Below are 15397 nucleotides of genomic sequence, written 5' to 3' on the forward strand. Positions count from 1 at the left end.
GTAAATTGGTGTAAAAATATGATTGATTAAGTGTATACGGTATGAAAGTGATGGTTTTTGCAGTTAACAAACAGAAACTGGTTGTGGTCTATGTCCAAAACCATCCAAATGCACGTTAATATTTTAGTCAACATCATTAAAGTTATTAAAATTATTAATAACATCATATGTGCATAACATTCTTTATGGTAGATGCTTTAGCAATCACAGTCAGTATGCATTCTTAACAAATGAACAGATGGCGTCATTCGATGATGTTAAATTTGAAGTGAGCAAGTATTTTAGCTGAGATCTATCGGCTACAGGTGAATATATTAACTATTCGTACATTTTGGATGCGTGTATGTTTGTGTGATTTCCGGGTAAACATATTAGAATGTAAGAAACATTTTACATGTGTGGCCTAGCATGATATTGATAATATACTATAGGTTATGAAATTCACAATTTTCAGAACATGGAGAACTTTTCTAAGGTGTGCTCCGTAAAGCTGATAGAGATCTCTCAACAATCACAGTCTGCGTATTGGCACTGGCGTCTGCCTTTTTCAACTTGCTGTAAGTACTAGACTCATGCGCACTGCTCACATCAGTTGAACGGGCCGAAGAAATAGCATGACAAAAACCTGTGTATAAATGCCAATAAATGTTATTTTAGTTTATGTGGTTATATTGGGTTGTTTATGTAGTGATTTATTGTTTATGTTTCGAGCAACTTCATGCAGCAGAGAAAGACTATATCTCTGGCTTGTGGACTGCTTGGAGTTGGGGTAGACTTTGCACACGTAGCTGGAGCAATTTATACCAGAATACTGTTCATGCTCAGTCGCGCAATGGTAAACCATACGTGGCCTTTAATTTATGCAGGTTTTTAATGCAAATTTCTGAGTAAATTTATTCGTAAGTCACATGTTGTAGACTTGTATTTTTTTGTAAATTGCATGTATGATCACGTAATATTGAAGGCATTATAGAATTTCTTTATTCTCACACATGAAACCTCACACATATCCTCACATCAATGTTCAATCGATATCATTGTTGCAATCAAATTCACATTTCATAGAAGAAGCTTAAATGTTTGAGACTTACAAAGATTTAGCATTTTCACAACCACATGTATTGTTTACATGTTGATTGGGCGGAAAGTTGAGTTTAGTTGTTATATTATAGTTGCCACAGCTTGTGTACGATCGGTGATTCTCCACAGGTAATGATAATTGATCACAAGCTGGCCGAGGTGGTGCAAGTGCTGACCGTGTCTGGTCAGTTGATTGACCCAGTGGAATGGACCGCCGACTCAGAAGGAGTCACTGCGAGTGTTCTACCTGGTACTGCAGGTGTGCCAATATCTCATGGTTGGCCAGGTGAGTCACGTGAGATTCCCACCTTACTCCAACTACATCCAAACTTGTATATATATTGTCAGTCAGGGAAATTAGTCAAAAGTGGTTTTATACACAGGTATCCATTTATATAAAAATAAATGTACATACACACGTGCATACGGACGCACATATGCATGTATACACACAGACACACACTTGCACACGCACGCACACACACGAGTGTGTAAGTAAACGGTCTGGTGCAGGAGATTGCAGGCCCACATGACTAAAATTAATTTAATATTAGGCCCTGGTAGATGGCGCCACTGCCTTTACCTGATTCTTCAGTCTGCGCCCCACCACAGGTAAAGAGCGTGAAGCCGTGCTTGAAGCAGCTGCAGCAGAGCATCCTCAGCATTACCTCCTTCACACGGACGACGCATCCATTGCCTAGCAACCCCGTCGAGATGTTTCACTGCTGCTGCTTGCCGAAGGAGCACATGTGTGTGCTCGTCTATCTGGTAAGTGTCGTCACGTACGTGTGTCTTCACGTGCATCGGTTGCCCGACGCTGGTGCTGCCGTCGTCGCTAGTCTATGTTCTTCGTGTTGTGGTGCAGGTTTTCGACAGAGAGAAAGAAATCCGGTGACTCGTCGTGAGGTATCGTCGTCAAACGTTCCAGTTTTTTCGGTTTGTCAAATTCGGTACGTCGCATCGTCGGGTTTGAAGTGAGTGACGTATAAATTTTCTCAGCTTGTGAATTTGAGAAAAGTTGTTATACTGATAGAGTATTATACATAATAGGCAGTTTTTGGTGTGACTGATGCGCTAACGATGGTTTAATTTACGTGCGGTTATTACTAGCAGAGTTTAGTTGCGCCGTTTCGCATCTCAGCTCGACTATAGGTGTTGCGTGCCCCTATTAGGTGACTGTGATGCATTCGATGCAAGCTGGCTACATGGACAAAGCACCAGAAGTACACAGATAAGGCCTGATGCAGATTGCCAAGCTTAAAAGTAAGTGCATTCAACGACGTACGCCACAAAATTAAATAACATAACTGCGAACATAATTCCAATGGCGGAACAAAATAATTGCGGATGGACTTGACTGAGGCATTGCGTAGGTGATGAGTTGCATATAGGGGCGCCGGTACGCTTGTGGCATGGCCGGCGTTCCTCAGATGCTGCCTAGAGTGGTAATGTTGAGCAAATCTCAGGTGCACAGGGGCGCATCTGATACGTAACCTAGTCAGGTCTTTGACGCATAGTTAATAACATGTAATAATATGTTTGCGATAAATGATACATAGCAAAATATAATTTTGATATTACATGTAAAGCTGTGTATGTTATGTCTGTAGGATGTAACAAACATCGTGTCTAAAAAAAACCATCTCAAAATACTGACAGCATCGTTTAGAGACTAATGATTAAATAGATAATAATACATTACTAAAATGAAATTAGGAGAATGATCGTGGCAATCATATTTTTTTTTTTATATTTAATAAAATAGAGGCATATAAATTATGGTATGCAAGAAAATCTGCCAGTTAAGCATTCTTTTTTACGTCGCAGTGGTCGACTCCCATCCCGATCCTCTCCACATTCCAACTGATGCTTCTGGAACACATCATCATGTGTCGTCTGGTGATGGAAATAAAACAATGGCTGTACAAGAGGTAAAGTATGCAATGGAGTGTTCTCCATCGATCCCACTGATCGCTTAGCTATGCTGGCAAATACTGATAGGCTTTCCGTGAGAAGATTTTTTACTATAAAGTCCTTCCATCCTCCCACAGATTTACCTTTTATGTATAATATAACCTAAGTTTGACCTCTTAAATATACCTAATTTAATGTCGTTACTTTCACATGCAATTATACTCTACAACTATGCTATCACCTACTACCTCCATAATTTTATGCTAAATCGTAAATAAGATGCCACATTCGTAGGCGGGTCGTGACGTTGTTTCCGAATGTTTGTCTTAGCGCGAGTAGCCAATGCCGTCTTACTGCTGTCTCGCACTCTTCTTCTCAGCTCGCGGATTGCGTGCAATCCTAAAATTCATTGGTCTTTCACCTAGTAAAAACGTCGTCGGGCAAATCTGCTAGCGAATACGATTACCAGAATTTCCATCTTGAATTCACGTACGGTACATATATGCTCGCCAGATTGTGCAGGCTTGCCAGCTATGTCACCAGCATCCGAACCTGATGTCGATCTCACCGGCCGCAGGTCCACACGCTGCTGGTCTCTATGCGATGTCGATAACTGCATGGAGGCAGCGGAAACGCCAGTTCAACACTGCGCTGCGCTCGCGGTGAGCGATCGTAGATCGTCGTTGTTCTCGCTTCTTCTTTTTTTTCGCGGATTTCGGATCGGTTCTTGCCAAAAATAATAGCTGATGATAGATGTAGATACATAACTAGTTTCAATTTTTCCGTAAAACGCGATAAAGCTTGTTCTAAGTGTGTATATGTTATAACCTGTGTTATTGTATTTGGCTGGACCCTAATTTTTGCATTGTCACAAGTCATTCGGTTTATCAGCAATCCTAAAATTCTTTTGGTCTTTTACCTCGTAAGAATTTTTTACTCTCGGGCAAATATGCTAGTCTTGCAGTGAATACAATTCCTAGAATTTTTATTGTGACTTCGCGTACGCGCGACCAAACGCTCATAATTTGCCTCGGCACTTTCACTAATGTTTCGCATGAAAAATAATTTGGTTTCCATTGTCGTAGTTGTCGACGGAGAAGAACTGTGGACGTTATCAACCTGAAACCTGGCCATGTCTACCTGCGCACGAATCGCGAGGCCGACTCATGGGCCTGCTGGAACGCATCGACCCCGAACGCATTAGATCGCCAAGTGAGTCGACTCATTATTGCTCTGACGTCTTTGAACCGAGTCTCGAGTCGTCTCTCAGAGGCTCTGGGTCTCTTGAAGTACTCATACATGTGTCCTCCATTGCACTGAGTCTCTCTTGAGGCTCCTGTGGCTCGCACCGAGTCGGGAGAAGAGTCATCGAGTCTCTCCCTTTCACTTAGCTTTTATAAGACTTTCCTCAGACTCTCCTTGTTTCTTTTGTGCCTCCCTCGTGAATACATGGTATATATATTAATATAATATATCGAATAGTCTGTCCTAAGTATCTCCATTGTACTCAAGATTCATTATGTAGTTAGAATCCTACAAGTCGTAACATTTACGTCTGATTTTGGTTTGTGATGCGGCGTTACTATGGCGTTACTGTGCAGATGCTTTTGTCTTATTCGTACTAGTTAAAAGCAACCATTAGTGCCATCTATTGAAAGCAAGTACTTACTATCGTGAACAGCAGCTCGTGTGCGTAATGCCACTGGAGTCGTGAAGTGGCTTGAGACGCGGTTAAAAGAGGAAGGCGTTGCATCGACAAGGTTGTTCGTTCTTCTCGCTAATCTTCTCTGTCGCTTTCAGCTCCACAGCATCAAGGCGTCTGCTTACTACGTTCGGGGATTGCAGTCCTTCTTCCAGGCTCGCTACAACGAGGCAAAGTGAGTCGGCGCATCGCGATCATGTCACTCGGGTTACGTGGACGGCAGGGAAAAAATAATTTATTTTTCGGGGGCTACTTTTCAAGCTCGCGTGCATGAAATAGCACTCTAAAATTTGGTTTGCATTGAACTCTATGCAAATTTACGCGGGCAGGCTTCTTTTTGCCATTTCGCGGGCTCTTTTTGGCATTTCGGGGCTAAATCGCCCCGAGCCCCCGTGTATTTTTTTCACTGGTGGACAGCCGCGGGGGGTCGCGAGTCTGCTTGAGCACTGTTGAGTCGTGCTTGCGTTTGCTCAGCGGCGCATTCGTCGTCCGATAACGTCGGAATACTTGCTTTGCAAACGCGTGGTCATTACAGAGAAAGTCGGGTCGATTCCACCCTCATGCTTGCGGTCGTCGCGTATGTATGGACCAAGTGGTCGTGCAACTGTTGCGACACGCGCTTGAAATTAAGTAGATTTTTAATTAATTTTTAAATTTAATTAATTTTTTTCGGTCTAATTAGAATTTTAAGTTTATTGAAATTATTAATGAATAATTAATTAATTAATAATTAATAATTTGATATTATTTAATTTCTTCGCCGAATTAGCTAGCATCGACATTTTCGAGAGACACGAGGGCGCGCGTGTGTCGTACCTTCGCTTCTCCTTGCCCGGACCCCGCACGAACGACCAGTCTACAGCGATCTTCTGTCCGAGCATGTCGGTACCGTTGAGCCCGTCCATGGCTGCCTGCGCCTCCTTGTACGTCTCATACTCCACCAGCACGTATCCCTGAAACACGCACGACCACCGCGTGAATTCAATGCCCGCCCGCTCTCGCCCAGTCACCGCGGCGGCAGATGGGAATAACCGAGTCGGTGGGCGAAACCGAGGCGAAGGCCCGTTGTCAGAGACAAAATTAGTCTTAACATTAGTCTTCACATTTAACTTTTCCTCATAGACTGTTGACAGAAACATGGTAACGTTACGAGTTTCTATTACGCAGTGTATGGAGGTCCGGTCTACGAGGAAACGTTAATGTTAAGACTAATGATAAGGCTAATTTTATTTCCTGAGAACAGACTCCAGCCGCGCGGCGGGTGGTCGGGAACGTGAGTCACGTTTAACACTCTCGTAGCGAAGCGGCGGCTTATCGCGAATCTACGCTCGGCGCAATGAAGAGAATTGCGCTGCGGTGTATGCAGCTCGCATGTCTAATTCCCCTTCGGCTCCCACAGAATGTGCGACAAATGTGTCACACATGTTATACGCCCTAACCCTAACACAGACGCTAACCCTAACCCTAACATACGCTAACCCTAACATGAACCCTTACTGACATATTGCATAGTCATTGAATAATTTATCAAATAGAAATTAATAAAATAACCGACAAGTCGGCCTTCTCGGACGCTGAGCGACGTCAAGGTCACCTTCAGGAATCCGGTTCGTCTGTCCAAGTTCATGTGAAGGTTCTTGATTTCTCCGAACTCTGCGAATTTGTCGATGACGTCGTCTTCCTGGGCTTCCTCGTGGACGTTGGTGACGAACAATATCCAACCTTCCACGGCTGCAAAGACAAAAAAGACGACGAAAGCCCGCCGAGCAAACGCAAGCACGACTCAACAGCGCTCAAGCAAGACTCGCGACCCCCCGGCCCGTCCACCAGTGAAAAAAATACACGGGGGCTCGGGGCGATTTAGCTCCCGAAATGCCAAAAAGAGCCCCGGAAATGGCAAAAAGAGCCCCCGTAAATTTGCATAGAGTTCAATGCAAACCAAATTTTAGAGTGCTATTTTCATGCACGCGAGCTTGAAAAGTAGCCCCCGAAAAATAAATAATTTTTTCCCTGCCGTCCACGTAACCCGAGTGACATGATCGCGATCGCCTACTCACTTTGCCTCGTTGTAGCGAGCCTGGAAGAAGGACTGCAATCCCCGAACGTAGTAAGCAGATGCCTTGATGCTGTGGGAGCTGAAAGCGACAGAGAAGATTAGCGAGAAGAACGAACAACCTTGTTGATGCCAACGCCTTCCCTTTTAACCTGTCTCAAGCCACTTCACGACTCCAGTGGCATTACGCACACGAGCTGCTGTTCACGATAGTGAGTACTTGCTTTCAATAGATGGCACTAATGGTTGCTTTTAACTAGTACGAATAAGACAAAAGCATCTGCACAGTAACGCCATAGTAACGCGCATCACAAACCCAAAATCAGACGTAAAGTTACGACTTGTAGGATTCTAACTACATAATAAATCTTGAGTACAATGGAGATACTTAGGACAGACTATTCGATATATATATATATATACCATGTATTCACGAGAGAGGCACAAAAGAAACCAAGGAGAGTCTGAGGAAGTCTTATAAAAGCTAAGTGAAATCGGGAGAGACTCGATGACTCTTCTCCCGACTCGGTGCAATGGAGCCTCAGGAGCCTCAAGAGAGACTCAGTGCAATGGAGACACATGTATGAGTACTTCAAGAGACCCAAGAGCCTCTGAGAGAAGACTCGAAACTCGGTTCAAAGCGTCGAGCAGATAAATGAAGTCGTACTCACTTGGCGACTATGCGTTCGGGGTCGATGCGTTCCAGCAGGCCCATGAGGTCGGCCTCGCGATTCGTGCGCAGGTAGACAATGGCCAGGTTCAGGTTGATGAACGTCCACAGTTCGTTCTCCGTCGACAACTACGACAATGGAAAAACCAAATTATTTTTTCATGCGAAACATTAGTGAAAGTGACGAGACAAAATTTATGAGCATTTGTGCCGTACGCGAAGTCACAATAAAAATTATGGGAATTGTATTCACTGCAAGACTAGCATATTTGCCCGAGAGTAAAAAATTCTTACGAGGTAAAAGACCAAAGAATTTCAGGATTGTGATAAGCCGAATGACTTGTGACAATCCAAAAATTAGGGTCCAGCCAAATACAATAACACAGGTTATAACATATACACATTTAGAACAAGCTTTATCGGTTTTACGGACAAAATTGAAACTAGTTATGTATCTACATCATCATCAGCTATTATTTTCGGCGAGACCCGATCGGAAATCCGCGAAAAAAAGAAGAAGCGAGAACAACGACGATCTACGATCGCTCACCCGCAGCGCAGTGTTGAACTGCGTCTCCGCTGCCTCCATGCAGTTCATCGACATCGCATAGAGACCCAGCAGCGTGTGGACCTGCGGCCGGTGAGTCGACATCAGGTTCGGATGCTGGTGACATAGCTGGCAAGCCTGCACAATCTGCGAGCATATATGTACCGTACGTGAATTCAAGATGGAAATTCTGGTAAAGGTATTCGCTAGCAGATTCGCCCGACGACGTTTTACTAGGTGAAAGACCAATGAATTTTAGGATTGCACGCAATCCGCGAACGAGAAGAAGAGTGCGAGACAGTAGTAAGACGGCATTGGCTACTCGCGCTAAGACAAACATTCGGAAACAACGTCCACGACCCGCCTACGAATGTGGGCATCTTATTTATGATTTAGCATAAAATTATGGAGGTAGTAGGTGATAGCATAGTTGTAGAGTATAATTGCATGTGAAAGTAACGACATTAAATTAGGTTATATTTTAAGAGGTTAAATTTAGGTTATATTATACATAAAAGATAAATCTGTGGGAGGATGGAAGGACTTTACTCCCTTTATAGTAAAAAATCTTCTCACGGAAGCTATAGTATTTGCCACATACTAACGATCAGTGATCGATGGAGAACACTCCATTCATACTTTACCTCTTGTACAGCCATTGTTTTATTTCCCATCACCAGACGACACATGATGATGTGTTCCAGAAGCATCAGTTGGAATGTGGAGAGGATCGGATGGGAGTCGACCACTGCGACGTAAAAAAGAATGCTTAACTGGCAGATTTTCTTGCATACCATAATTTATATGCCTCTATTTTATTAAATATATTTTTTAATTTTATTTCAATTTCTTTTACTGACATGCTTCTAATGATTGCCACGATGATTCTCCTAATTTCATCCTTTAGTAATGTATTATTATCGATTTAATCATTAGTCTTCTAAACGATGCTGTCAGTATTTTGAGATGTTTTTTTTTAGATCCGATGTTTGTTACATCCTACAGACATAACATACACAGCTTTTACATGTAATATCAAAATTATATTTTGCTATGTATCATTTATCGCAAACATATTATTCACATGTATTAACTATGCGTCAAAGACCTGACTAGGTTACGTATCAGATGGCCCCTGTGCACCTGAGATTGCTCAACATTACCACTCTAGGCAGCATCTGAGGAACGCCGGCCATGCCACAAGCGTACCGGCGCCCCCTATATGCAACTCATCACCTACGCAATGCCTCAGTCAAGTCCATCCGCAATTATTTTGTTCCGCCATTGGAAATTATGTTCGCAGTTATGTTATTTTAATTTTGTGGCGTAGGTCGTTGAATGCACTTACTTTTAAGCTTGGCAATCTGCATCAGGGCCTTATCTGTGTACTTCTGTGCTTTGTCCATGTAGCCAGCTTGCATCGAATGCATCACAGTCACCTAAATAGAGCCACGCAACACCTATAGTCGACTGGAGATGCGAAACGGCGCAACTAAACTCTGCTAGTAATAACCGCACGTAAATTAAACCATCGTTAGCGATCAGTCACACCAAAAACTGCCATTATGTATAATACTCTATCAGTATAACAACTTTTCTCAAATTCACAGCGAGAAAATTTATACGTCACTCACTTCACAAACCCGACGATGCGACGTACCGAATTTGACAAACCGAAAAAAGACTGGAACGTTGACCGACGATACCTCACGACGAGTCACCGGATTTCTTTCTCTCTGTCGAAAACCTGCACCACAACACGAAGAACATAGACTAGCGGACCGACGGCAGCACCAGCGTCGGGCAACGATGCACGTGAAGACACACGTACGTGACGACACTTACCAGATAGACGAGCACACACATGTGCTCCTTCGGCAGCCAGTGAAACATCTCGACGGGGTTGCTAGGCAATGGATCGTCGTCCGTGTGAAGCGAGGTAATGCTGAGGATGCTCTGCTGCAGCTGCTTCAAGCACGGCTTCACGCTCTTTACCTGTGGTGGGGCGCAGACTGAAGAATCAGGTAAAGGCAGTGGCGCCATCTACCAGGGCTAATATTAAATTAATTTTAGTCATGTGGGCCTGCAATCTCCTGCACCAGACCGTTTACTTACACACTCGTGTGTGTGCGTGCGTGTGCAAGTGTGTGTCTGTGTGTGTGTGCATGTATACATGCATATGTGCGTCCGTATGCACGTGTGTATGTACATTTATTTTTATATAAATGGATACCTGTGTATAAAACACACTTTTGACTAATTTCCCTTGACTGACAATATATATACAAGTTTGGATGTAGTTGGAGTAAGGTGGGAATCTCAGTGACTCACCTGGCCAACCATGAGATATTGGCACACCTGCAGTACCAGGTAGAACACTCGCAGTGACTCCTTCTGAGTCGGCGGTCCATTCCACTGGTCAATCAACTGACCAGACACGGTCAGCACTTGCACCACCTCGGCCAGCTTGTGATCAATTATCATTACCTGTGGAGAATCACCGATCGTACACAAGCTGTGCAACTATAATATAACAACTAAACTCAACTTTCCGCCCAATCAACATGTAAACAATACAATGTGGTTGTGAAAATGCTAAATCTTGTAAGTCTCAAACATTTAAGCTTCTTCTATGAAATGTGAATTTGATTGCAACAATGATATCGATTGAACATTGATGTGAGGATATGTGTGAGGTTCATGTGTGAGAATAAAGAAATTCTATAATGCCTTTAATATTTACGTGATCATCATGCAATTTACAAAAAAATACAAGTCTACAACATGTGACTTACGAATAAATTTACTCAGAAATTTGCATTAAAAACCTGCATAAATTAAAGGCACGTATGGTTTACCATTGCGCGACTGAGCATGAACAGTATTCTGGTATAAATTGCTCCAGCTACGTGTGCAAAGTCTACCCCAACTCCAAGCAGTCCACAAGCAGAGATATAGTCTTTCTCTGCTGCATGAAGTTGCTGAAACATAAACAATAAATCACTACATAAACAACCCAATATAACCACATAAACTAAAATAACATTTATTGGCATTTATACACAGGTTTTTGTCATGCTATTTCTTCGGCCCGTTCAACTGATGTGAGGCAGTGCGCATGAGTCTAGTACTTACAGCAAGTTGAAAAAGCAGACGGCAGTGCCAATACGCAGACTGTGATTGTTGAGAGATCTCTACAGCTTTACGGAGCACACCCTTAGAAAAGTTCTCCATGTTCTGAAAATTGTGAATTTCATACTATAGGTATATTATCAATATCATGCTAGGCACACATGTAAAATGTTTCTTACATTCTAATATGTTTACCCGGAAATCACACAAACATACACGCATCCAAAATGTACGAATAGTTAATATATTCACCTGTAGCTGATAGATCTCAGCTAAAATACTTGCCACTTCAAATTTAACATCATCGAATGACGCCATCTGTTCATTTTGTTAAGAATGCATACTGACTGTGATTGCTAAGCATCTTACCATAAAGAATGTTATGCACAATGATGTTATTAATAATTTTATAACTTTAATGATGTTGACTAAATATTAACGTGCATTTGGATGGTTTTGGACATAGACCACAACCAGTTTCTGTTTGTTAACTGCAAAAACCATCACTTTCATACCGTATACACTTAATCAATCATATTTTTACACCAAATTACCACTACAAAACAGTCGAATCAAAAGGATACGGGTTGTGAAAGATGCCACTGTAAAAGACAAAAAGAAGATTTCAGACACGTGTTTAAATTGATAAACTAACTAGCGAAACACTGAATATTTGACTCCGCGAACACGATTTGTTATTTGAACTATATTTGTTCACCTGCACATTCACGACATTGTTCGAATAGTAGTACTACTACTAGTAATATTAGAGCGTTAAGAACTGCACGATGTACAACTAATAACACTATTGCCTAGTGTAGCAGATATTTGGCGTCTGGTCAAACATGAAGAGATGCGTACTGCTTTCTCCAGGTGATTTCTGGCGAGATCTATGTTTTTCGTGTGGTGAAACAGTAGACTTCCTAGTTGCAAATGAGTTCGAGCTTCTATCCGTGAATGTGGCGTAAGAGTAAGTATCCCCTGCAAACATTGGATGCATAGTCTATAGTTCGGTGGACTGGACGTTCTAAAATGTTCCGCAAGCCCGAGTAGAGCTAAATAACAAGCATCTCCTTGTCCTTGTTGTTGTGGAACAGGAAAACTCGACGCCATCTTCGTCTTCTTGTTACCTCGACGTGAAGATGTGTTGTGACTTTCAAAGATAAAAGTCAGAAGCAAGAATACTGAAGTCTTTGAAAAATAATTTAATTACACAATTGCATCGATAATAATTTATATTTTATTAGACATCAAGCACGTCAATGAAATGGCTCGTAATTATCTTATATAAACAACGTAACAATAGGTATGTAAATAATAAGTTCTGTTATTTCCGATAGGGGCGCTGTTACGAAATGGCCGGCGAAGCAAACGAGAATGAGGGAAGAGGGAAACGTTACGAAAAAATCAAATTTTTAGGCGAAGGACAGGTGATAGACATGTTAACTGCCTTACTTATGTCTATGCCACCAGGCGCTTGTAACCTGTAAATAGTTTATGGTCATCGTCATTCCTTTTCCTGCGTTTGTAGAGCGACCAGAGTGAAGCCGGCTGGCCACGAATAATAAAATATCACTCAGCCAAACAAAATACCATTACCGAGTAGTGTCTACAATAATAATATTAATAACACCACAGGCAAATTTATCGCTGGAACTAGAAGTCCTGAATAGGTTCTCCGTTTTTCTCTGTCTTTGACGCTCTCCATGTCCCTCGCTTCATCTTTTATCCTCTCGCTTTTTTGCTTCCCTCACTCTTCATCGCCCTCTCCTTCACTTTTCTTCTCCCCTTACCCCTTCTCTCACTCTGATCTTACTCTTAGCTCTGATCTCACTCTCCCCTTTCTTCCCCCTCTTCCTTCTCACTCACGCTCTCTCTCTCTCTCTTCCATCTCTCTCACCCCGTCTCCCCTCTCTTCTCTCTCTCATCTTCTCACCCCGTCTCCCCTCTCTCTCTCCATCTCTCTCACCCCGTCTCCCCTCTCTCTCTCTCCATCTCTCTCACCCCGTCTCCCCTCTCTCTCTCCATCTCTCTCACCGTGTCTTCTCCCCTCTCTCTCTCTCCATCTCTCTCACCCCGTCTCCCCTCTCTCTCCATCTCTCTCACCCCGTCTCCCCTCTCTCTCTCTATCCATCTTTCTCACCCCGTCTCCCCTCTCTCTCTCCATGTCTCTCACCCCGTTCTCTCTTTTCATCTCTCTCACCCAACTCTCCCCCTCACTTTCTTTCTCTCTCTCTCTCTCTCTCTCTCTCTCTCTCTCTCTCTCTCCCCCTCACTCTCTCTCTCTCTCTCTCTCTCTCTCTCTCTCTCTCTCTGTCTGCTGTCACCTACTCTATTACACTTCTTATCTCCTTTCATGCTGCCATCCTGTTTGTTGCGTGTGTCCTGCTACATATATTATGGAAAGATATCAGATACATCAAGGCACATATAGTTATAGTATGTACAAAATTTACAAGTTTATATTAAATTAGTCAATTCCTTGTATTTATCACTTTTTTCAGTTTGCACAAGTGTACAAGGCACGGGATGTACAAAATGATGGACGCATAGTCGCAGTTAAAAAGGTGAAAGTACAGGGATAAATGAACAATAACACATTAACATAACCATGATCAAAATAATATACTCATTATTATGCCCAGCTATGCCATGTTCTCACTTCTCAGTTTAGAGTTTCAGTTATTAAATTTAATATCTACAGTTTGAAGGCACATGGCTCACATATCATGTCATATGAACATATGTGTGATATCATCAATATATATTTAAAAAATAAATACATACACGTTCATTGTAATATGCACTTTTGTACTTCAGATTAAATTAGGTAATAGACAAGAAGCCAAAGATGGAATCAACAGGACTGCACTCAGGGAGATTAAGCTGTTACAGGAACTTTATCATCCAAACATCATTACTGTAAGATTTGTCTTCTGAGTATTAAAGGAACCTATCAGTCTCATTTCTCATATTTCTTATCTGCGAGCAAAGTGACGCTTCCATTGTCTGATAACAGGCTGACGGCAGTCTTTGGAGTAATGAGAGCAATATTTACTTTGTCAAGGCTTATAGTTCTTATTTCTCCATAGAATGTTATACTGAATTTTATGACTGATTTTTTTTTGCCAGTTGATGGATGTCTATGGACAAAAGTCCAATATATCACTGGTGTTTGATTTCATGGAAACAGATCTGGAGGTACCTATGAATATACACCTAAATAATAATAAATGTAATATAGAATATTATCATTTTGTCATATTTTATGTACGAGTAATACAAATCTGGACACAATTGAAACTAAATTAGATATTCGATTTTATATGTACGAGTTTTGCTGTGTTCCAAACCATCTATTCTAAGCAAGACATTTCTTTAGGTGATTATCAAAGACATGACGGTTGTTCTGACCCCAGCGCACTGCAAGTCATATATTGTCATGACCATCAAAGGACTTGAGTATCTTCATGCTAACTGGATCCTGCACAGGGTTAGTATCTAATGTGAATTTTAGGTTTGATTGTTTCTATTCTTTTAGTAATGTAACTGGCACTGTAACACGTATTCGTGTTATCGCTATGTTGTTTCATGTTGTGCTGTACATATTTTGCAGGATTTGAAACCAAACAATTTGTTGGTTGACAGGAACGGGGTGCTAAAGATTGGAGATTTTGGTTTGGCGAAAACCTTTGGCTCGCCAAATCGTGTGTACACACATCAAGTTGTCACGAGGCCAGTTGAATGTTTTATTATTATTTCAAGAGAAATTTATGAATGAAGGATAATTGATTCTGACATTGGAGATTCAAAACCATTATTTCTGAGTTCAGAGTTTCCAACATTAGTTAATCTATCACCTGTTTTTATACATGTAAGTTTGTGTGCATGCAGTACTGAACGTTCTAGTGGTTATACAGAACTATATTATTATTACTATTAAATCTTTATTGCATGTAATTCAAATACAAATACATGTACTGAAGTACATGTACATAATTAGAATCAAGTGCCCATTAACTAATTACTAGATGTGATTAGTTATTGGGCTTTTGGTAGAATGCAGTGGATACATGTTGGATATGTACTGTTACTGTGTTGCAGGTGGTACAGAGCGCCAGAGCTACTGTTTGGAGCAAGAATCTACGGTGTGGGAGTTGACATGTTTGCTGTCGGCTGCATTTTGGCAGAACTACTTCTCAGGGTATATATATGTATCTCTCTGTCTCTCTCTCTTTCTCTCTCTCTCTCTCTCTCTCTCTCTCTCGCTCTCTCTCTCTCTCTCTCTCTCTCTCTCTC

The 15397-nt window shown here is 41.8% G+C and overlaps 2 protein-coding genes and 1 long non-coding RNA gene across 3 annotated transcripts in view; 2 read left to right on the forward strand and 1 right to left on the reverse strand.

The window, feature by feature from the left end:
- Positions 1 to 12228, reverse strand: part of LOC106813402 (MAU2 chromatid cohesion factor homolog) — an 18488-nt gene extending 6260 nt beyond the window's left edge. Inside the window, exons 1-12 of the mRNA XM_014817539.1 lie at positions 11960 to 12228; positions 11683 to 11700; positions 11351 to 11416; positions 11102 to 11203; positions 10825 to 10947; positions 10298 to 10453; positions 9812 to 9961; positions 9315 to 9405; positions 8611 to 8714; positions 7970 to 8113; positions 7421 to 7548; positions 6754 to 6831 (exon numbers count right to left, since the gene is read on the reverse strand). Of these exons, the coding sequence (XP_014673025.1) occupies positions 6754 to 6831; positions 7421 to 7548; positions 7970 to 8113; positions 8611 to 8714; positions 9315 to 9405; positions 9812 to 9961; positions 10298 to 10453; positions 10825 to 10947; positions 11102 to 11203; positions 11351 to 11416; positions 11683 to 11700; positions 11960 to 12211 (1412 nt within the window). The 5' untranslated portion in view covers positions 12212 to 12228. The remainder of the gene's footprint in view (positions 1 to 6753; positions 6832 to 7420; positions 7549 to 7969; positions 8114 to 8610; positions 8715 to 9314; positions 9406 to 9811; positions 9962 to 10297; positions 10454 to 10824; positions 10948 to 11101; positions 11204 to 11350; positions 11417 to 11682; positions 11701 to 11959) is intronic.
- Positions 1809 to 2297, forward strand: LOC106813404. Its single transcript, XR_001394464.1, has 2 exons — positions 1809 to 1848; positions 2253 to 2297. It is a non-coding gene; the product is annotated as an uncharacterized LOC106813404 (long non-coding RNA).
- Positions 12229 to 12453: 225 nt separating the features above from the next.
- LOC106813399 (cyclin-dependent kinase 7-like) overlaps positions 12454 to 15397 on the forward strand; it is a 7152-nt gene continuing 4208 nt past the window's right edge. Inside the window, exons 1-7 of the mRNA XM_014817535.1 lie at positions 12454 to 12528; positions 13603 to 13665; positions 13919 to 14020; positions 14231 to 14299; positions 14481 to 14591; positions 14715 to 14833; positions 15203 to 15302. Coding sequence (XP_014673021.1) covers positions 12454 to 12528; positions 13603 to 13665; positions 13919 to 14020; positions 14231 to 14299; positions 14481 to 14591; positions 14715 to 14833; positions 15203 to 15302 — 639 coding nt within the window. The remainder of the gene's footprint in view (positions 12529 to 13602; positions 13666 to 13918; positions 14021 to 14230; positions 14300 to 14480; positions 14592 to 14714; positions 14834 to 15202; positions 15303 to 15397) is intronic.

This window comes from Priapulus caudatus, unplaced genomic scaffold (genome assembly GCF_000485595.1).
Source record: "Priapulus caudatus unplaced genomic scaffold, Priapulus_caudatus-5.0.1 Scaffold767, whole genome shotgun sequence".
NCBI lineage: Eukaryota > Metazoa > Priapulida > Priapulimorpha > Priapulimorphida > Priapulidae > Priapulus > Priapulus caudatus.